Source organism: Electrona antarctica (assembly GCF_951216825.1).
Source record: "Electrona antarctica genome assembly, chromosome: 14".
In the NCBI taxonomy this organism is placed as follows: domain Eukaryota; kingdom Metazoa; phylum Chordata; class Actinopteri; order Myctophiformes; family Myctophidae; genus Electrona; species Electrona antarctica.
This window is the reverse complement of record NC_136795.1, coordinates 37,194,965-37,218,438: the sequence shown is the minus strand read 5'-3', so window position 1 is coordinate 37,218,438 and position 23,474 is coordinate 37,194,965. Positions and strand designations below refer to the sequence as shown.

The 23,474-nt window shown below is 43.6% G+C and overlaps 2 protein-coding genes across 2 annotated transcripts in view; both read right to left on the bottom strand.

The window, feature by feature from the left end:
• Positions 1 to 795: 795 nt before the first annotated feature.
• LOC306937173 (dynein regulatory complex protein 1-like) lies at positions 796 to 2,610 on the bottom strand (the record flags this gene model as incomplete). Its single annotated transcript, XM_079520837.1, has 1 exon — positions 796 to 2,610. One exon carries the CDS (start codon positions 2,608 to 2,610, stop codon positions 796 to 798), a length of 1,815 nt encoding a protein of 604 aa, XP_079376963.1.
• Positions 2,611 to 4,013: 1,403 nt separating this feature from the next.
• Positions 4,014 to 23,474, bottom strand: part of gas7a (growth arrest-specific 7a) — a 32,306-nt gene continuing 12,845 nt past the window's right edge. Inside the window, exons 4-12 of the mRNA XM_079520637.1 lie at positions 19,419 to 19,508; positions 15,919 to 16,034; positions 13,739 to 13,813; positions 13,020 to 13,098; positions 11,886 to 12,017; positions 10,517 to 10,640; positions 7,013 to 7,092; positions 6,828 to 6,926; positions 4,014 to 4,449 (exon numbers count right to left, since the gene is read on the bottom strand). Coding sequence (XP_079376763.1) covers positions 4,336 to 4,449; positions 6,828 to 6,926; positions 7,013 to 7,092; positions 10,517 to 10,640; positions 11,886 to 12,017; positions 13,020 to 13,098; positions 13,739 to 13,813; positions 15,919 to 16,034; positions 19,419 to 19,508 — 909 coding nt within the window. The 3' untranslated portion in view covers positions 4,014 to 4,335. The remainder of the gene's footprint in view (positions 4,450 to 6,827; positions 6,927 to 7,012; positions 7,093 to 10,516; positions 10,641 to 11,885; positions 12,018 to 13,019; positions 13,099 to 13,738; positions 13,814 to 15,918; positions 16,035 to 19,418; positions 19,509 to 23,474) is intronic.

Sequence of the window (23,474 nt, the reverse complement as noted above, 5' to 3'; positions counted from 1 at the left end):
TGTATTGAAAACAAATGTTCTCCTATATCATTGTATTTATGTAAGTATGTAGGGGTATACATTGTGTGTTTGATGTTTCATATTAAAATATATATTTTTTTTTAAATATTTGAATATTTCCACATTTTAGGCATATAAGTATACAAATTGATTTTAACAAAGGCCGTAGCCTTTTCAAAAATGAATTTCACCCACTTTTTACACCTGTAAACCTCTAAAACCTGTGATATGACAATACAGTTGGTTCTGAGCTTCCCTTGTCCATACTTTAAGTACACAGCCTAAAGATGTGACAAACAGGTAGCAGAGGCAGGATGCAGACTGCTGGTTGATTGGCAATGACATCTCATGTACTGTCACTCTACAGTACCTTCAAATCACTATTGGGCACTGAAAAAACTGAAAGAGACACAACATCGCAAACCTAATTCTTATAGGGCCATAACAGGGTCTATTATGGTATAACAGACTTCATGTGGGCAGTCTATTTTGTCAGTCATCTATACGACTATAAAACGTGACAAAAAGTGGAGGAACTTCCTTGCCCTACTGGTAGTGTGCACAAGGAAGTTGGTACTGATTGGTCCAGCGGTTTGCAAGTTAAGGCCCAGGCAAACAAACACTGTTGACATCTTGCCTATTACAGGGCCATGCTGTAAAAAAAGGCTACATCCTTTTTGGTGGGAGATATACAAGCATTTGTGTCACGAACAATTCATCTTAGCCTGCTGCAACTTGCCATTGCTCTCAGCTGTGGTTTACAAAAAATACAATTAATTCAAATAAATGAATTGTTCACTTAGGTGCAGGTGTCAGCTTTACCACCTGGGGGACAGGGGAGGTTTGCGCTGCCAGACGCTGGTTCAGGTGCATGCGGAGCTCAGCATTATTGCGCTTCAGATTTTGTGTGCTAGTGACGAGCTTGGCCCGCTCTCTCAGGGCCTCGTAGTACTTGTTCAGTCCATTTTCCAGCGCATCCCACACCTTTAGCTTGGACTCGGGAATGACATTTGCCAAGCTGTTCCAATAGGCTGCGTCGTCGAAATCATCCCAGTCAATCATAGACTGGAACCGCTGAGGCGCCCGGGCTTCTTCATATTGAGCAGTGAAGGCTTTCAGAACAGCCAGGACCTCATTGGGATGGATGGTCAGGATACTGTCGGCCTCTGCTGCCGATTCACTTGCACCCTCAGCCTGTCCTTGCTGCTGCTGTATGTAGTCGATGAATAATCCAGCCAGTTTGTAGACATCATCCTCATTGTCAATGAACATGGTGTCGAAGTTGGTGTCCACCTCGTCACACAGCACCTCCAACAGTCTCTTTACCATCAGTGTCGACACTTTGCCTTTTTCTTCCTCCTCACTCTCCTGTACCTCTACCTGGCTCTCCCTCCTCACCACCACCTCCTCCTCCTCCACCAAGGTGTTCCTCTGCGCCCAGTTCCGTTCCCGTGTACCGGCGGGGTCAGGGCGCTCCACAAAGGCCCCAGGAGGGCGCTCCCAGGACAAGCCTAAGACCTGCTCGTAGATCTGCTGGTCAATATCCAGAGCCTGCTCCACCAATTGCTTCAGCTCAGCCTCGCTAAACATCCACATGTCTTCAAACCTGACGGCACTGATGTTTGCAAAGTGCTTCTTTCTCTTCTGTATTTCTTTACACTCCCTCATGCTGCGTTCGTAGCGTCTAGTCAAACGCGCAATCTCAGCTTTAGAATCACTCTCCTGCCTCATCAACTTGTTCAGCTCATCCCTCAGTTTGGTGATCTTCTGCTTCTGCATGATCTTGGTGATGGTGTTCTCCTCGGCTTGCTTCTTCAGCACCTTGCGTTGCAGCTCCAGTTCCTCTTGGTTCAGCTGGTATTGATTGTCCATCTGCTTTTGCCGCTCCTCCAGAGCCTGAACATGTGTGTCCAACTTGAGCTTGAGGGTGATGTTCTCCTCAGCACTGAAATCCCTCAGCTTCTTAAGCAAGCCCTCAAATTCCTCCAGCTTCTCCATCCTCTCCTTCAGCTCACTCTGCTCCTGTGACCGTCTTTGTGTCATAGACTCTTCCCATTCCATTTTGTTTCCAGTCAGCAGGATCTTCCGTTCTTCCTCGTAGGTGTTCTCCATCTGGTCGAGTTCCTCCCTGTATGTCTTCATCATAGTCTTGACCTGCTCCTCCATCTTCACTAACAACAGGTCCACCTCATCTGCCTGCTGTTTCAAGTCCTTTTCAAAGCGGTCATCATTGGCCTCAAGCTCCTTTTGCAGGTCATTGATGAGTTTTTTCTTGTCCTCGAGGAGCTGAGCACAGAGGTTCCTCTGGCTCTTCAGGATCTGTTCCACATCCTGAGGAATCCTCATATGCTCATGGTCCAACCACTTTGCATTGATCTCGTCAAACTTTTCTAGGCTGGAGTTGGCCTCGCTGTCTATCCTCTCCACTCTTATTCGTTGACTCTCCCTCAGTTCTGTCCTCCGACGGGACTCATTGTCACGGACAGCTGTTTGGATGTTGGAAATGACTCCTGTCCCATCACTTAACACGCTGATGACTCTCCTTCTGCTTTGCTCCACTTGCTGTTTGCTTATCCTCTCCTCCTCATCTCCCTGTGCTTGGCTTTTCATACTTCCACTCATATGTTCTCCTGCTGCTTCATGTGGATTATCAGATTCCAGAGTTGCAGCTTCTTCAGGTTCACAAACTTCAGGTTCAGGACCAATGTCAGAAGTTTCACTCATACGTGAGTGGCTATACGTTTAAACAATAATGTGCCTGAGTAAGAAATGGAATGAGGAAAGACAGTGAGCACTACTTTATATAATCCATAAATGGAATTGTGAAATGTCATCATTCTGACTAAAGTGTTGTGGTATGGTATAGATCTTAGAATAGATTACGTAAGAGGGTGGGGTTTACATCATCTCTATCAGGGACAGAGGTTCTGAATCTATCTGAATTTGTCATCGTCCAGGTATTTACCCCCCAGGTTTTGCCTAGGGAATTGGGAGGCGAACAGGACCCAGATGTTTGATGGAATGTATTGAAGTTAATGAAAGCCAGGTGGACGAATAAATAAACACTGAATTATTGTGACCTTTGTCAGATCATCGGATCAGGAATATAAAGATATCACACGTTGTTTTCTCAGTTTATCAATAAACTCTATGGAGCCAACGAAAGCTGCAATGAAAAGCAAGCCTACTCTGCTAATGAGCAATAAGTAAAATGGTAGTCACACCCAAAAAAATGTGAGGGGCGCTCTTATCATTGTACATCATCCAATAAAACAAAAATACAAAAATAAATATCAATAAATTAACCTTATTTAATAATGAATTACTACAGTCTTATGTCTTATGTCTTCCCTTTTTACCTCTAGATGATTTCCTATTTTTTGGCTATATAGAAGTGTATATTTGTACGTCTCTAAATGTTTTGATGAATTGAAAACAAGTGTAATGCTTTTATAGTGTCGTCAACAGTTTTTGTATTGAGTTGTGCTTGAAATGTACTGTAATTCTGCAAACTGTTATAAAATACTTCAAACAATCAATCTGTTCTCCAATAATAACCTCTTTGCATTTATAATTCTAACTTATCCCCCATTGTCCTACCTATTGTTATTATCAAAGTTTCATCCCGTGTTTCATCCCGTCATTTGAAATATTGTCATTTCTAGGGTTGCCAGAAGTTAATTTAATAATAATAATTACATAGTTTGAATAGTTTAATAGATTACTGTCAAATATTGTTTGACAGTAATAGTAAGAGGAATAGTAAGAGAGTGGAGACACTAGCGTTGACTCCCATTGTAACAATGGAATGCGGAAGTGCTCTTTCTATCTCAATGGGATAGTTCCAATGTTTGGAACTATAGCCCATAGGCACCTGCTTAGCGGCGAGATCAAAGCGTGTCACCACTCTCTTACTATTCCACTCGGGTGTAACTTCCGGTTTAGAGCCCTCCCCACATTCCTGAGTGATGTCACTTTCAGTTTGACCTGTCACTCAAAGTGACACGCCCCTTCCGTGACGTCATATCCGATGACAACCCCCCCACATTCCTGAGTGATGTCACTTCCGGTTTGACATGTCACTCAAAGTGACACGCCCACATTCCAAAGTTTGATTGATCCAGAGAGACAATAAGGGGATCTCAAGGTAGCTTGAACATGCACTGCCCTTTGTAGCTGTAATATGGACCCTTACAAATCCATTTGGTTCTATTCCTAAACTCTCTGAGTTAAATCAATAACACTGATGATGATTTTACTGTGTAGAAGGTAGTGTCCCTGAACTCTGACAGTATGGAGGTGTTGGTGTTGACAGTCGGGAGACACTTGGTGGCGCTATATGTTCATGTCCACAGGGCGGACCTCACCGGTCTTGTGCTCCTTCACCCACAGCTCTCTGTCTTTGGCTGGGTCCACGCTCTGGAGCAGTTGGTCTACCGGCTCAGCTGTCTACAAACACACACACACACACACACACACACACACATTACATACTGTATACCAGTGATTCTCAAAGTGGGGTCCGGAGACACCCAGGGGTCCTTGAGAGAGTTCAAAGGGGTCCCCAGACCCCAGCTAAATGATAGTTAGGAACCAAATGGACCCTTATGGGTCCGTAACTCAGAGAGTGTACAAATGGAACAATTTGGTTCCATTTGTGCACTCCTGACATGAAAAAGTTTGAGAAGCACTGCATACTACACACATACTGTATAATTATGCATATGAGATACAGATACGATCTGGATTAAATAGTCGCTCGCTACCCATAGCATGAATCTAATTGTTTCCCTTGCACAGTCATGAAGTTATCATCATACTTGACACAGTTAGGAGTCCTAACTTATAGGACTGGAGTCAAACATATCATCCACACCTTTGGAGCGACTGAAAGAAGTGGAAGCATGCAGAAAAGATTACGGCGGTGGACTGTGACTAATCTACTGAGTGTAAAAGAGAACGAACAACACAACATCACACAGGATGTGTGCCCACAGTGCTACAGTGCGCACATGCACACGCACACGCACACACACACACACACACACACACACACACACACACACACACACACACACACACACACACACACACACACACACACACACACACACACACACACACAGGTAACTATACATGCTCTATATATCCAATTACCTGCCTGACTGCTTGCAGGTAATGTATACAGTATGTTATTTTACATTGCCATGAACTGTTGGATATTTCCTGGGCCATTTCCCTTCACATGTATTTGTAATGTTTCCGTGCAGTTATCAATATGATCACACAGACACACCCAAGAGTCAAATAAATCACTAAAACCATTGGAACGATGAACAAAATGGGAGCGCTCTGGAAAACATTTTCATGGCGTGCATAAAGATCACGTCATAATTAGGCCAACGTGGACAGTCATCTCCATGAGGCTTGTCAGTCAGCCAGAATGAAAGCTTGTTGTGGTACAACCCTGTGACGGTATGTACCAAATAGGCGTTGACTTCCTAACATTGTGTCCCGGGTTCAATTCCAGAGCCTGGTGGCTGATTTGCTGCATGTCACTCCCCGACTCTCTCCCTCTTTCCTGTCTGTCTCTTCACTGTCCTATCAATAGAGGGTATGCGCGTGACATCATCATCATTGACTATTGACTATTGTAATTCGCTCCTTACTGGCCTACCGGCATGTGCACTTAAGCCTCTCCAAATGATCCAAAATGCCGCAGCTCGTCTGGTCTTCAACCAGCCAAAATTCTCACATGTCTCCCCCCTGCTCCGCTCCCTGCACTGGCTCCCAGTCGCTGCCCGCACAGAATACAAAACTCTGATGCTGGCATTCAAAGCAACCAAAGGTATGGCTCCCCCATATCTTGCAAGCATGATTGAACCCTACAAACCCTCCCGCGCACTCAGATCAGCCAACGCAGGAAAGCTGGAAGTACCCTCACTAAAAACGCCGGGCCAACGCTCCACACGTCCCAAACTCTTCTCCCTTCTGGCCCCAAAACTGTGGAATGCACTCCCCGTTGCAGTCAGAACTGCGGCATCACTCCCAATCTTCCGCCGTAGTCTGAAGACCCACCTTTTCAGACTCCATCATGGCTTAGATAGCATTTGAAACAGACTTATAGCATGTCATGTAGACAGCACAATAATTGCATTGTATATAGTCATAGCACATCATAGTAGCCTACATATGTATAGCATAGTATAGTATATATGTATAGTTAATATGTATAGTGTCATTATATAGATATGTTCTAGTTACGTTCTTAGCTTACGCATGTTTCTTGATAAATGCATTTTATATATGTGATGTATTCCCATACTTTTGTTCCTGCCTAATGTAAGTCGCTCTGGATTAAGAGCGTCTGCTAAATGCCTAAATTGTAAATTGTAAATTGTATCATACCCAGAAGTTATGCAGGAACGCCTACTGAGTGGCAAAAAACTACTTTCTGGCCATCCAAACAGAAATATCCTATCTGATTGCATTAAATGACTGCCACTCACTTTATGCATTCATATACCCTCTATAAAGGTGAAAGGGCCCACTGTCCTTGCCAGACGTTGCCACTGTTGCCAAATACTTGCTCTGGGGGAAATGTCTAGCCTGATTGTCAGACTCTGAGCCTCCAGCTCTTGAAAGAATCAGTGCGCTCAGTGGAGTGGGCGGGGTCTATGGGCTGGAAACCAGGCTATAGGAAATGTCAGCTTTCTGGTCTACATGTAAAGTGTCTTGAGACAACTTGTGTTTTTGCACTATAATAATAAACGTTGATTGAATTGAATACGAAGCAAAAAAATAAATAAAAGGAACATAATACTCACACTTTGGTTGAACATGTCGGTTTCATGCCTCAGAGTTGTATACTGCCGTAGATGTTGCTGAATCCACTCAATCCGGTCCACCTCCAGTTTCTCTAGCTCCTGAAGGACAGAGGGATGAAAGTCAGGAGTTGTGTAGACATTATCTGCACGTATTTACTTTGTAGTCTCGAGTGAATTCAGCTTACCATGTTGGTAGTCACCATTTCCTCAAACCACTTGGATTGGGTTTGGTTATACAGATCCACACAGCGCATCAGGTCATCACCTGGAGAAATACAGAGACCAACGTCGAATGACGGAATGGCAAACAAAAGGTCAACATTCGAGAGGAATCCGTCCATCATACAGTACAATGATCAATATTGGTCATATTTAGCAAAAAAAAAAGCAACTATGGTAAAAAAAATTGACTTCATACAGTTCATAATCATGTTTAAAGTTCTCTTTCCAGACACCACTGGGTTGGACTGGATCCGATTTTACTTGTAGACATGCCCAACGGTCTAAATAGGTCTAAATAAAATTCTGAAGACAATGTGCAGGATTGCAGTTTCTTACAGTTTCCCTACACTTGTAGACATGCAAAATAAAAGCAACTGTAAGTACAGTCAGCTTACGTTTTACTATCAGCTGTGCCACACATGACCCACCCGTCGGAAATTCTACAGTCTAGGTGTAGGAAGCAGGCAGTAACAATCATCACTGACATTTTTATAGCTTCACCTTCAGAGAAATATTGTCCAATTTAAACCAGGGCCACAAGTCACAAGGACGGATTCCTCCACCAAGCAATGGCCCTGATCAACAACAGCAGTGCACATGAATGCACCACTACACTGTACACACAATGGATAATGAACCACAATATGGATCAGGTTATGACTGCTAGTACTCTGCTCGCACAGCAGTTCTCCAGTCAATACTAGAGTCAAAAAGAAAACACTCCACAACTAGTGTGATATTATCTAAATCTGTACATTTCTCAGTCTTGTTTAAATTACAATAATCCATACAATTAATTCTAGCATTAGTCTCTCAAGTAATCGTCAGATTATTGTATAGAAGTAATCTCCACCTCCAAAATATTTAAATCTCCATTTGTAAATCCTTGCTGAGAAAGTACCAACTAATCAATCTTGTGTGGTTATACCCTTGATAATGGTGACTCAATCCTGGCCAGCAGAGGGCACTAAAATACAGACTCATCTTCTTAGTCTTAGAGGTATTATTCATCTGCAGTCCTCAGTTAACCAATAACAAAGTGTCAAATGGATGGATGGATGGTGTGGTGGATTAAACCCATTACAATGGATGGATGGATGGATGGATGGATGGATGGATGGATGGATAGATAGATAACATATCTATTTTTCAAGATTGTCCTGGATATATTATAGTGTGACATATTCAAACATAAAATAAATGTATTAGGGTTTGGAAGTGCACCTCAAGCCCCCGTTTGCTTCAGCCAGGAAGCCAGGAAGGTGAATGTGATCATTGACAGAACATCACTTGACTGTGTCCAATGAGATATTGATCACTGCTGTGAACGGTGACTAATCTACTGAGTGGAAACATCACACAGTGTTTACTGTATGTGCACCAATAGAAGAGGGAAACTATACCCTTGTCCATAGCGTTACACAGTCTTAATAACCAGTAAGGGCGAGAAGCGACCTCACCCTTTATCCGCCTGGGTGACAGAAGACTGCTGGGCGAGCGCTTTTGGTATGGGGGGGGTCAGATCAATATATGGAATTAATTATGTACTGGCCATATATGGAGCGTGTCTTGAGTGTACAGGGTTTGATGAGGTCAGATCAACATATGGAATGTCAGAACAGGTCAGCTCCATATATGGAGATCTAAGGGTGGCAGCGGGGGAAGTGTCATGAGTGTACAGGGTTTGATGAGGTCTGGCCATATATGGAGCGTGTCTTGAGTATACAGGGATTGATGAGGTCAGATCAACATTTATGGAATGTCAGAACAGGTCAGCTCCATATTATGGAGATCTAAGGGTGGCAGCGGGGGCAGTGTCTTGAGTGTCCAGGGTTTGATGACGGCTGACGGCCATATATGGTGGTGTGACGGATCGACTGACAGGTTTTGCAGGTTTTCATAGTAATATGCGACCTATGCTCGCAATTAAACAATGTTCCATGTGGAAATATGTGTCAAGGTGTTTCCTACATTCCCTCTAAGGTGCTCAAGACAAGATTTGTTTCAAACTTAATTTTGATACGGTCAGAGAATGGTGGAATGTTGTTGCTATCCAACCATTGAGCTCTTCAGCATGCCCATGTCTGCATGGATGTCTTAACAGTGAAGTCCTTTTAAACCCTCAGTCAGTGTCAGAAGCTATACCGCCTGCTGGTGCTCTCTCTGCTTTCAGCTCTGGTCTGTCTACAGCCTTGTTCCTTTCTATCATTCTATGGGAGAGGAAGTAACGCAAGCTGGCAAGTTTCTGAGAATGAATGGCTGATGAATAGAATAGGACAGGACAAGTCTCCCATTGATAGCACCGCTATTATTCACCTAAACCAAAAGATTAGCTCCAAGGAATGTGGGGTAGGGGTCCTTTTCATCGTGAAAACAGATGATTGCGTGTTGAAATGCTGGCTGGAGCCAGGACCACTGGAGAGCTCCGTTGAACTGTCTGTGTGCTGCCAAGGAGAGATTCCCTCTTCGCTGTGCACTGGCTCTGCCTCAAATCACCACCCCAACTTTACACAACAGTAGCACAGCACAACAATAGCTGGCAATTTGAGAGCAATAAATAAAAAGTCCCCTGGGGTGGCTTATGCTAAATGAAAGCTAGCCGCTCAACAATACAGGATTGATTGAGAGACCCAGCAGCATGTGAAGAGAATGGACAGCATTTGAAAGGAAAAGGTAATGTGTTGCCTCCATCCATAAACCCCATTTTAGGGTTGATAATGCACACCTGAAAATGCACAAGGCTCCAAGTGCACTTATGACGTCTAATCATCACCACTAGGCTAGCCTAGGATTATACATCTATTAGTTGGACGGCTTTAAAGCTTTTTATAAGCTCTAATATAAATCTAGTCTATTGGTGGATACGGGGCCTTTTCTTCACAGTGATCCATCATTAATGGCAGTTATATTCATGTTTTATTTTGGTTACAGGCATTGCATTTTTTTTATTGTAATATAACCTAAAATGTCTTTTCAATTTTAGTTTTCGTTAGTTACTAGAGCGGTGCCCGTTGGGCACTGGCCTGCTTGGAACGATGCAAGTTGGAAATGCATCCACACCCAGTTATTATGTCTGTGTTCCTTTTATGCCCATATATGGAGTTTTTTGTCAGGCATGCCCAAATATGGAGTCTATGCAGATGTCAGACCATCATTGTGATGTCAGAACAGGCCAGCTCCATATATGGAGATATTATAGGGGTGCTCAGGTCCAGAGCCCGCGCAGAGGCTTTTGTGCTGGTTCTGGATAACCGGCTATCCGACAGACTCGACACCGGACACTGCACTCCCTGTGGGGGTGTGGAACGCGTGTGTCGATTTTGAAGTCGTGGGGCCAACGGTTTTCAAGTTGCGTGGATTACAGACGTACGTACATACACACACACACACACGTACAGAGACGTGGCGCATTTATAGTTATAAGATGAAGTCATATAACCCGGAGGTCAACCGGTCTCTACTCTGACCTGCTTGTGTAGATTTCCGTCGCGCCTTCTTTATGTCCTCTTCTGTCTTGTTGCTGAGTTTGATCTCCAACTGCTGGGTCTTCACCTCCAGATCCTTCTGTCTATCTGCCAGGGCTTTGCGACTCTATACACGCACGCACGCACGCACACGCACACGCACACGTACACGCACACACACACACACACGCACACACACACGAGACAATGAGCATAATCCACAGATTTACTGTTCCCATCAAACTACAGTCATTACAGCCCTTTACATTGACTAGCTATATCCACTCTTCAATCCCAGTCTAACGTTTTAATCTCTCTTGCGATGCTCGCGGGATGCTTCTACATGCTGCGCTGAACAAACTCACCAAGGTCATATAGTGTGGTAACAATGTTTGAAAGGCAAAACTTAGCAATTATCTATAAACCCACCAAATCTCTTCTTCAACAGATGCCAACTAAAATAAAACAGTGGGATGTGGAGTCTCCCTAAACCCCGCGTTGGGGTCACTTACTGTAATCCTTCCTAGAATAGCAGAAATTTGGAGCAACACACTTTTAATTAGGAGAATATTAGGAGATATTACATAGTACACAATGGAGGAAGAATAAGTAGTAATGATTTATAACATGGGTGTCACAATAAGGTGGTCCCACCATTGAAAAATGCCGATAGGCTAATCATGCAGCATGAATAGTGGTATGCAAGAAAAAACAGCATTTTATGTGTAAATGAAGCATAATTAACCTTATTTTTAATTGGATAACTCGACCTACAATTCAAATCATTCTCTTGTGCCATCTGGCTCCTTAATTGCAAATGAGTGTGTGCAAGATTTAGAGGTAATCAAACTGTGGGAGGAGGAAACATCTGTTAATGCCCTCACTATTAATATTTTAAACAGCATTTTAACTAGGCTGCAGTTAATTATGTATCCAGGTACCTCTGCTAACGGAGGAAGAGTAATACGCACGCACGCACGCACGCACGCACGCACGCCAGACAGACAGACAGACAGACAGACAGACAGACGATACCAACATTAACCCTGTTTTCTTTTGTCACAGTTGACATTACAAACAAGCAAATGTGTGCAGAAGGGAGTTCCAACCGCGCCTCTAGCCTATGGCAGGCCAGTCTGGTGCATCTCAGAAGCAGGACATGTATCATGAGAGAAGGAGGCACTGGAGCAGCTCAGACAATTCAGGCCCTTACTTTATTAACAGGGTGCAGGTAAAAAGCGACAACGTTTCAATGTTTCGGTTACAAGCAAATGTGTGCATATGTGTTCTGCATACATTACTAAATGAAGTAATAGTGTTGAGCTGATAGAATCCTTCCAGAACACTCTTGTGAACATTCAAAGTTAGGTACCTTCTCCACGCTTGCATAACGACTCGCCAGCTGCTTCCTGAGGTCTGCCATGTGATGGTCGTACTTCTTCAGGTCCTTCTTGAAGTTGTCTGCCCTGAATGTCAGTAAGGGCTTCTCTACCTCGGAGTGGAGCTAAAGAGAGACAAGACAGAGCAGACAGTTCATATACATGTCCTTAATCAGGCCTACAGTACATCTTTACTCTACAGAGACATATTATGTCACTGCATGGGGTGATTGGAGATACTACACTATAAAAGCACCACGCTGTGTGTCTAACTTGGTTACCACCTGCCAAGCTTTCAACAAGGACTTCTCTCTGTTCTGTCTGACCACACGTTAACACTGTCGTCTCATAATGAGCAGAGCGGAGATTGAGCCTATATGTTCCCCTTGCTGGGGGCCTCGTCACAACACACAGCTAATTAGTTAGACAATGGAGGGCTATGCAAAGCTCTGAGGCTTCATCAGCTTTATGTAAGGCTGCATTTGAAGCCAGTATCTAGTTTCTCCTGCACTTGCTAATTGAATTGTAGGGCAGAGGGTGGTTGTTCTCTGTCAATACAGACAAGGCCAAGGTTGAACTAAATAAGCCCTTTGACCCAAGGATGTTGTCTACTATAGTTACCCAAGCATGTGGGAAACTATTTCATTTCTTCCAGTTGATTGAAAACTCGAATTGTTTGACCTGAATGTGGGTAGATCTATAACAAAGACATTGAGAGAGTGCTCAAAAATCTTTTATTTTTTTTATTATTAATTACAGATGTCTGATTACCTTTTGAGCTGGTTTGTTAATTGTTCCTTTAACTTCCTGAGTGGATAGCTGGTCAATGTAATTCATTGTAAAGGTTGACGTTGTGGAAAGTATCTATCTGTACTGAATTTGACCCTAATGACTTGTCAAAGGACTTTAGTCATTATTCTGTGAGGTATGACTATGAATGTTTGCTGATAAATAGTTAACACACACCCCATATTTGCCTTCACTGGCAGATTTGTCTCCAGTTTTGTTTCCAGGCTATGCTAACGTTACTTTTGGGTATAATGTTATCTCCAAATTAAAACCTATAAGAACAAAAAAAAGAAAAGTAACTCGTTTTTTATTATAGACCTCTGTAGATGGTACAGTACCTTGTTGGAAAATTTGAGGTGGACCTCAGCTTCATCATGAAGACTCTTCTTCAGCTGGGTCCAGGCTTCTCCTAGAGTTCTGGAAGTACAATAGAATTCCAAGTACTTTAGTAGTGTTAGATGCAGGTTTCATAATCACCACAGGATTTAAGAAAGATCTCTCTCTCTCTCTCTCTCTCTCTCTCTCTCTCTCTCTCTCTCTCTCTCTCTCTCTCTCTCTCTCTCTCTCTCTCTCTCTCTCTCTCTCTCTCTCTCTCTCTCTCTCTCTCTCTCTCTCTCTCTCTCTCTCTCTCTCTCTCTCTCTCTCTCTCTCTCTCTCTCTCTCTCTCTCTCTCTCTCTCTCTCTCTCTCTCTCTCTCTCTCTCTCTCTCTCTCTCTCTCGTGCGTTTTTTTTTTTATTGCGTTGCCGTTCCAAATTATACCACCCATACTGTTGTCAGTACATCCATCTGTAGTACTATACACACACCCTTGTAGTTCTATACATCCATCTGTAGTACTATACACACACACACCCTTGTAGTTCTATACATCCATCTGTAGTACTATACACACACCCTTGTAGTTCTTGTTCTTCCTTAAGTTTCATAAATACTTGTAGTTGTAGTAGTTGTTTGCATTTACTGTGTAAACCTCCCATTTCTGTATGACTTTGCAAGCTGGCATAACAAGAGAGTGCAAGTCAATGATGAACACATTATTATGGACGGTACACTCACCCTTCTTCCTGCACGGCTAGAGGGCTCAGAGACAGCTTGGAGAGGTTTTTGGCATATTCCTCTTCAATCTTTATTCTAAAACAGACAGAGACAGATATAGAATATAGAAAGTTGCTGCGGGCCCAAGGGACAAAACTTTAGTGATTTTTTTATTCTTTTTTAGTTTTGAGGCAAAATGGCAGACCAACAGTTATGACCTCTCTCTCGCTGCTACAGTACCACTGTGTTTGAGCAAAATTCTCCAATACAGTAATAATATAGCAGAACAGCCATTTTATTCATTATTCATGTTCCTCCTCAGGGTTATTCAAAATGGGTAGCCTTTATGTGTTTGGCATTCGAGGCCCCCAGCAAGGGGAACATATAGGCATTCAAACATGCCAACAAATTCACATAAACCCTCCAGTCCACACCTGAATAAATATATAGAAGGTCACAGGGCCCATTCTTGAAAGCCCATGCCCGCAATATGACGGCATTAACCCATTTTGACCTGAGATCAGATTCTAAGAATGTCTTCTACATCCTGACAGTTTTCTGAAAAAGCTATGTTTCTATGTCAGTCGTTCTTCGACTTTTCAAAAATAGCAGACCTACAAGCTCGTAGCGCGCTACTCGGTGGCGCGCTATGAGCTTGTAGATCTGCTATTTTTCAATAGCTAAAGCATAACATAATGCTAACACCAAAAGGGGTTCCCGCCCAAAATGCGTAACAAGTTACAGAACCTCAAAGTAAAGGTCACCACTGAGTAGTGGTCTTGGATTTGGTAGACAGAGATTTCCTACGTCAAATGTGCAAGATTAATTGAATCTTACAAGCTTAACATTGATTTAGGATCAAGGGAGAATGCTCATTAAATGCATGAAGAGGTGCACGCACACATCAATCACCTCAAGTGTCTGCAGGTGCAGGACAAACATAACCTGACTCCGCCAGATGGGGCAGCAGAGTGTAGTGTACTCTCTGCTGCCCCATCTGGCGGAGTCAGGTTAGGACAAACAACGGTTCAACAACAAGAAAAAACAAAAATCTGCATGACCGTTTAAATAAGCCCCACTGTTTGAATGCGCTCTCGACGCTTGACTCACGTGACTCGATACATTGAGAGCGCAATAAAGCCAGTGTGTTCTGCTGTGTGATGCTCATTAAAGGCCGATTTATGCTTCATCGCACTGTATGACAGTGTATAAATTAAGCATAACTTCCCAAATAGGCCTATGCTTTCTGTGTGCTAAGTGGAGCTACCACGTACCATGTGTGTCCTGATTGAAGGTCAGTTGTAACACTTAAAATGTAATTCTTCATCACTCAGATGCTTGATTCTTTTGACTTTATATGACAAAACAAAATGTTTACGTGTTAAATGTATGTGTAGCTACTAGCATTCATAAATTTGTAGCGCATCATACATTTATGTTAATACCTTAAAGAAATAATGTAAAAGCTTTCATATAAACATGGAGGAAGTATTTACACTTTATTCAGAATGTAATTCTGCCATTGGACAAATGTAATCAAGTTACAAATATATACTCTGGATGTTACAGTGTGCAGCGGTAGACTGGCTGTCATCTGTGATTAAAGTCTCCACAAATCAAGTGACCCTGACAGATTCTAATGAGAAAAATGACAGTGCCAGACCTGTAGAAAGATCCCGGCAAAATGAAAACTGAAGTCAACAGATACATTTTATATAGACCCCAACACCATGGTTTCAGACGCTCAGACGCCAACACCACCCCCTCCCCCCCCCCTTCACGCTTCAAGTTTACGCACGCACGCACGCACGCACGCACGCACGCACGCACACGCACACGCGCACACACACACACACACACACACACACACACACACTAATATGTAGGCTATCACAAAACTCAAGGGTAAAAAGCAAGACAGGAACACATTATTAAAGCCTTGATAACATGCTGATAACAACCACTGTTGTGGGCTGATAAGGCACATTGTTACACACAGATAAAAATAAAATAAAATAAGACGCGATAAGACAAGATCACCCGAGGCTATCTCTAATAATAGCATGTTCAACACACATGCAGATTTCTAATACAATCAGAAATCTGTTTTGGGTGACTTCTTCAAGTCAACATACACACAATGGACGGCACAAGCCTTCTCTGTCAGGATGTGCGCACGGCCGCACGCATACTGTACGTACCTCTCATGAATGAATTCTGCCATCTCTTTCTGCATCTGTTTGCCCTTCAGCTGTTTCTGCAGTAGAACCTCGAAGCCTGGAACGCAGGCGCCCCCCTGGGGGTCTTTCCTGTCAGTCTGAGAGGGAAAGGAGACGTCACTCAATTACACAAACACAATAATTATCCACACTGCCACAGCATGCATGCAATGCAGCTACACGTGCAGGAATAAACCCTCAGTGTTCATTTATCCATTTGTAACATTTTGTACAAATGGAACCAAATGTCCATCTTTACACTCAGGCCCCTTTTCCATGCACCGAGGTCAAACCGGTTCAGTTATTCTTTCCCCGCCTAATATTGAACCAGTTCAGAGTGTTTCCACTGAAAATTAATTGGTTCAGAATCTTAAAAGCTGGTTCGGAACTGGAACCACAAAAATGGCTGCCGGTTCCGTGAAAGCACCACGGTTCCAAGAATCTAGAACGGAACCAGTTCTATATAGAACCAAAGTTCTTTGGGTGGAAAATGGGGCTGCAGAGTTACAGATGTGTCCAGGATTTTACATTTTAACAGAATGTCAAAGGGCACCTTTGGGCATTGTTTACATTCTGAGTGCGCGTAGGGGGATTTGTGTGTAGCGTGGGTGAGTCATGATGAGCTACTACGAGCCTGAATCACTGAGCACACATCGCTGCACATTTGCATGTCAAGGAGAGGACATGCGTCAACGTGCGTTAATTTAATTCTGAGAGTGTACACGGGCCATTTGGTTACATTTGTTGATTGAACACCGTTAGGGATCTCAGGTGACACAGGGGTAAAATACCTGTCCACCCCCATAAAGTGCATGCTGCGGCTTGGCCAACTCTATATAAACACAAATGGCTGTGTTTGGTGGAGAGAAGCCAGGTGGGGTGGCCGGGTGGGCGATCTTAACAACACCTAAGGGCTGGGCCTAGCCTGTCAGCAGGGGGTTGTTGAACGGAAGATGTAGGACGGATGCGCTACTTCCTCCCGGTGGGGGCTCCTCACTGGCAGGTGACAACACTGTTAAAGTTTGACTGCTAAACACGACTTTCCCGAGTTAATCGATAGTGTCTTTCCCTGCTACACAAGAGTTTCCCGAGTTATGTTTTATTGGGCGATTTTGATAACTTATGAGACATATGCGGTTTTGAATCCGCGGCTACTTTATGACACGTGACGTCACACGTATGGATCACGTGACTGGAAAAACAAACAAAGTCTCACTAGCTTCTGGGGGCCGATGGGTAATCGCTCTCCAATGCAATGCTATTGACAATATGCGGCACGCTGCGAGCGGCTGTGATCTTTCTTCCTTGTTGTCACTGGCGATCATGGAATATTTTCCGACATTAGGACATGCGATCGCGCTATTTTAAGGCACACATTCATGCAATGGAACGACGTACACTATCGGGTGATTCTTCAAAGGTTAGTGACAGACAACGGCAGTGAAGCGGGTTTTAGTATTGATTAATCCGTCAATAAATGTGTTAAATGAACACTGAGGAACTATCATTACTGTTATGGTGTTATATGTGAGCATGTGTCTGTGGGTGTATTTGCCTATCTGTGCGTAAATGTTTCTGTATATGCATCAGTACATGTGTGCACCAGTATATGTGCATGTGTTTGTAGTATGTGCGTTCGTTCATGTGCATTTCCATCTATATATTATGTGTGCAGACCGGTATAGCCAGCCAATTAAGAGCAGCATCCTCTGTGGCTTGTGACAAGTGGGACTGATGGATTACACCGAGTGGAACCGAGGTGAGGGCTTGTGCTATGGCTTCCATGAAGCAGGTCACGGGATGTACACGGGATCACAATCAATCACAAGCAAACATGACACAATGGGCGATAAATTAAAACAACAGCCGTTGCAGACAAGGAAAGAGATGGTGGTTTTCTTTCTTTTTGAAGGAGAGCGAGCGGAAAGTATTTGTCTTTTTCTTATTTTATTTTTTTTAAATGAAGCAGTTGGCAAGCTGAAAGGCACTAGATGAGCAGAGTCATGGGAACAGGAAGGAGATTTCCGATCCAAGGCCAGCAGGAGTGCATGTTGTAGCTGCAGGTACGGTGGGTAAAATGGAAAGTGTCTTGCTAAAAATAGCCTTTCGGCATATTGGACATTCATGAAAACGGAAGATTGTGGGGCCAGCATGTAGTGTGGCTGAGGGCTTATCTTATTTATCAGTGATAAAATGGGAATATACCATGTATAATGTGAACGCACACACACACACACACACACACACACGCGCGCGCGCGCGCGCGCACGCACGCACACGCGCACACACACACACAGCCTAGTGAGCCTACTACTGTGTATATATAACGCATAGAGAAAATCAACCTCACTACTCATGAGGCCCTTCATATCATCTGCCGGCGAAACGCATAATGAGTACTATCTATCAGTGTAGGATCTCATTCATGTAGTGAGAGAAAGCATTGCCAAAGCATAATGCCTGCAACACTCCAGATTAAACAAAAGTCTCCTCGAGAGCTGCACGATAAATGTCCTTTTCCCATGGGTCTTCCTCAGCTTCATGACGCTGAGGAAGAACACATTCATTGAGCATTTTATTTTTTGCCGGTTTCAAGGCGAGTTCTGAGAGCAAATAACTCATATTGGTTACAGCTGGGATAATGATTGATATAAATGACTCATATTGGTTACAGCTGGGATAATGATTGATATAAATGACTCATATTGGTTACAGCTGGGATAATGATTGATATAAATGACTCATATTGGTTACAGCTGGGATAATGATTGATATAAATGACTCATATTGGTTACAGCTGGGATAATGATTGATATAAATGACTCATATTGGTTACAGCTGGGATAATGATTGTGATGGTGCTTGCTCGTTATTGAGCCACGCCTAATGACAATAGACGAGGGTTCTCTTCATAGATATTAAAAATCACACCAGTCGTGAACTGAGCGGTGCAACTATACTATATCTATTGTTATAGTTACTGTACTGTACTGTGCTCTGTACTCTATTGTAGTGTACTGTGCTCTGTACTGTACTTATTTTTTTTCCCACATCCGAAACGGTCGAGAAATGACAGAGTTACCGTGTTGCCGCTTTCCGTGCTCGAACACGTATGCAGACATAGCGACAGACATAGGGACACGCATAGCTGCGTAATGGAGCGGAGGCACCGCTCCAAAATGTAGATGCCTCATTGGTCGCTGCAGTTTGTTGGAGTGACCTGTCTCCAGCGAGAGGAGGAAGTCAAGCGGAAGTGCTGGAGGCATGCTGCGTCACTGCCACTCAAGTGCCACTGGGAAAGAGGGAGTCGCGCCTCTAATAGGTCTACCGAGCGTCCCCTTCCGTTACGTACCCGGAAGCTTGGCAAGCTTCCGCTACGCTTCGCAAGGAATCTCGGGAAAGCTTTCCTCCATGTTGCCTTCCCTGGAGATGCGGCAGCCCCAGAGCCGGAAGAGGCCTTTATGTGTCTATGGTTCTCTTACCCAGAAGTAGTCACAGTAACTCCATTCACCCGGCTTAAGGAGCTGCTGCTCGGGTCCCTCCCCAGGTAGTGGGAATGTGACGCCATTGATCTGGAAACACAGACAATAAAATGTCAATTCAAAACATAGAGCAACAAGAACATACATATTGCGTAATGTTCTCTTTTCATGGACATTTCTACAAAAGTCACTCACAAGTGTGTGTGTCATCCTGACAGGCTGCACAAGAAATTTGTCCCCTTATCGGTCCAGTGCTTATGAGGAGATTAGCCCCCCACACACACACACACACACACACACACACACACACACACCCCCCCCCCCCCCCCCCGTTGCAATGCAGTGAAAGAAAGATAAACGTGACCACAACTCCATACAATGCATACATTGTTATCATCCATGTACTCTAGAGAATATCTAATCGGAAGCAGCATGATTTACTCTGTGTAGAACATGTCACTTTGTTCATTTTCCGCATCAGAGATCATACTGATTGTCATGGGCTCCAGATCCTCCATTACGCCTGGCCCACATCTATCACGGCCGTTGTTTATCTGCTTCCTCACATCCAGCAGAAAATGAGACCATTTATCTAAAGCAGGGCTCATGTCTCCCTAACTCACTTGTCTTTTTCTTTTATGGGTGCTTAGTGAGGAGCTCCGGAGTTAGGACTAAAATATGAATACAGATTACCTTTATGACACGGGGGGCAGCCCCAGCACGATAAATCCTCATCGAGGATCTATAGTGTTCCCGACGTCTTTGACATTTCTTTTCTTCTTAAGATAGCTATAGGAACTAGAGAGGGTTTAGCCCTTCCGACTGTGGCCCGAGTGATTAATGGTGTTTATCATGTGGGTATAGGTTACATTCATATACAGTATTAGATACTGTATATCCTACATTAGGACAGAGCAGTGCCTGTCTCAACTTCTTGTTGCATAATCATCATCGTCATATTATGTTAATGTATCGGTTTGTGGAATTAGGGGCCTTTTTTCTTCATACATAAACAAACTTGAGTGTACTCGTGTGTGCTGGGAACAGGGGGGGGCTTCTTCATCGCATAACGCAGCAGTTTTTTGTTTTGCTGAATAGACACAAATTCTACTGACAGAGTAGAAAATGAATGGCCCATAAGGCACACATAAAAATAAGCATCTGTCAGGCAAACAAATGGCTCTCTAACTGGCCATTCCAGCACAACCAGGACTGTAGACTAACCTCCTAACCCCCCAAATTACCTCACTCTTTTGCTTATCTATCCACTATAACTCACATTATACACCCCAGCACATCAGTTCTAAGCATACTGTAGCACTGACTGAACATCACAGCAACGCTCCATGACAATGTGGAGAGGCTCGGCAGCTGTTGCTAAGCGACAAATTACTTTTGCTGTAAAGACTAGCCCCTCCGTAACAAAACAACGTGAGACTTCCCCACTGTTGTCAGCATGCTTTCCTCCCATTCTATCCCATACCACTGTTTTTCTCTCATTCATTATTATTATTTTACTTATAATATTGCAAGAGCTGACCGCTTTGGGAGAGGCCAATACAAAGAAGCCAGGTGCTGGCATGGCACAGCGTGCATGGCAACGCACCTAACAGCACCCGAGCTAGTGTTTAATCACTTACACCCTACAGCAGCCATTCCCAACCTGTGGGACGGGACCCACTGGTGGGCTATGAGGATATTGCAAGAGGGCCCCCAAATAATTGGCAAAGCACTAATATATATAAAAATTGTACGCACAAAATATATAAATGTAATGTTTTTTTTCTTATTTTTTCTTTCCTTAAGCGCTTTGTGACCTACCCTGCCTAACATGGATGCTGCTATGGCTGACAGAGTGGAGTTGGATCGTCAGGGAGATATTGGACCACACCTGAGTGTGCCTTCATTCATACCCTTCTCCACTCTCCCTAGGTTGTTTGTTTAACACCCTGCAACATTCACACTTGCACAAATACACTGCCTACACACTGATGGTCCATATATTTACTGACATGTTAGGTTTGCAGTTGTTTACTTACATGTAGTTTATCTTTTAAAAAATATACATTTTATATACTTTTAACACTCCGATTGCCCGGGGTTATTTAATCCATTAAATCATAGCGCCCAGCGATTTATAGCAGCGGAGCACTTTTACCGACGGACCGGATGTTATCCCGGATGTGGATGTAGCAGCTAAATGTAGCCAAAACACTCTAGAGCCGAGGTATGATTAATTCTATCACGACTAACGACGGGACCATGGTGGGCCGTCTAACACAGAATTGGACGGGATGATTTCGATCGAGAGTTATTAACGTTTAAGATTTTTGGTCTCGTCGGCTAAACAGGGGGGGAACATTTTCGATGACGTCCCACTGCAACATTGAGTATTGCGCAACAGGCGCTCCTAGGCTGTGGAGCAATGTGATCGGTTGTGATATCAATAATCTTCGTCTTTTGGATAAAACTTCATCCTGGGCGCTGGGTGTTACTAATTGAAAGGACGGTGAACTTCGTCCTGGGTGATTGGAGTGTTAACAGTGCCTGTGTCTCCCTTTTGTTGTGACCCTGAGTCAGGTTGTAACTATAGCCTGGGAAACATTCCTTTTCAGGTTTAGGATCCGGTTGGGAGCGGATGGTAACTTACGTCATGTTGTAGTCTGGTTGTAGTCATTAGGCAGGAAACAACAAACCACAATCAGAAGTACCCAAAATTCCCTGTGATCAAGGACATCGAAATGTTAAGGCTTACCCAATAAATACAGCTTGATACAGCGTATGAATCCGACACGTTTCTTCAAATACGTCTTGGAATAATTTGTTTGGTATGTCCATATATTTTATTCCAACTCGTGGTAACTGGCGAGACTAAAAACAAACAGGGGGGACCGGATCACATGCCAATTTAGAAACACAGACCTTTCCTCCGAAGTGGAAAGCCAGGTGACATGAGGTTTGGTTGTAACAGCTTTCATTGCAATACTGATAGACACAAGAGATTGATCATTAAAATAAACGTGCTCTGAAAATGCACACAGCCCATACTGTACATCCATCTGACCATAATAGCGCTAAGTGGTCCAATGGGTGGGCCGGATGAATGCTTTCAAGGTTTTCAAGTGGGCCCTGTCTGATCCAGAAAAGGTTGGGAACCACAGACAGTACGTGTACTTTGTTTACCCGGCCGTGGCCCACCATGCGCGCTGGCCCCTTCCTTTAGTCCCTCTACACCAAATCTCTTCCCTGGAAATATATAGCTGATCTAGAAACCAATTGTGATATTGTGGATCGGAATATTTTTTCTTTTTTTGCCAAATGTTCATCAAAATGTTCGCCTATTAGGACTCTCCCAGAAGGTTTCCCAATGTGAAATCATAACCTACATAATATTATATTGGTCACACGTGGCTATGATGGAGGAGACAAGGTGAACGCAAGGTTATAGCTCTGCTGTGCTCTACTATCTGATGCACAACATGACCCACATGGGGGTCCACAGAGCACAGAAACATCCCCAGTGATCATTTAACTCAGCGTACAAATGTCACGTACGCGAGGGTCTATTTGAGTCCATTCTTACACGCTGTGTTAAATTAACACCGAGGATTTGGACTGTAGGCAGTGAGACGTACACTACCATGCACTCTAGCGTGGATGTGCACGTCTCCATGACAACTGGAGGGTTGTGTAATCCGAGATGCACCGTGCCACAACAATAAACACACCTCTCTCTCTCTCTCTCTCCCCTGACGTCACCCCCACCCCACAAACAGTTTTTGGTTCAGCTGTTATCACACACACACACCATCAGGAAACACCTTTTTCGGACATGATGTGCGAACGTCTTGTCAGAGCTATAATTTTGAACGAAGAAATCATATTTTGAGTGAACATTGCATTTTGCGATTTTGTACTTGTTCAGTAGTATTCAGTAGCAACTAGCATGCGGGATCAAATGGGAAATAATAATTATTAAGTCAAAATATTTTAAAAAACGGCGATAACGAATGTTATCATGGCTTAGCAATACAGAGATATTTAGTGAGTACTCTT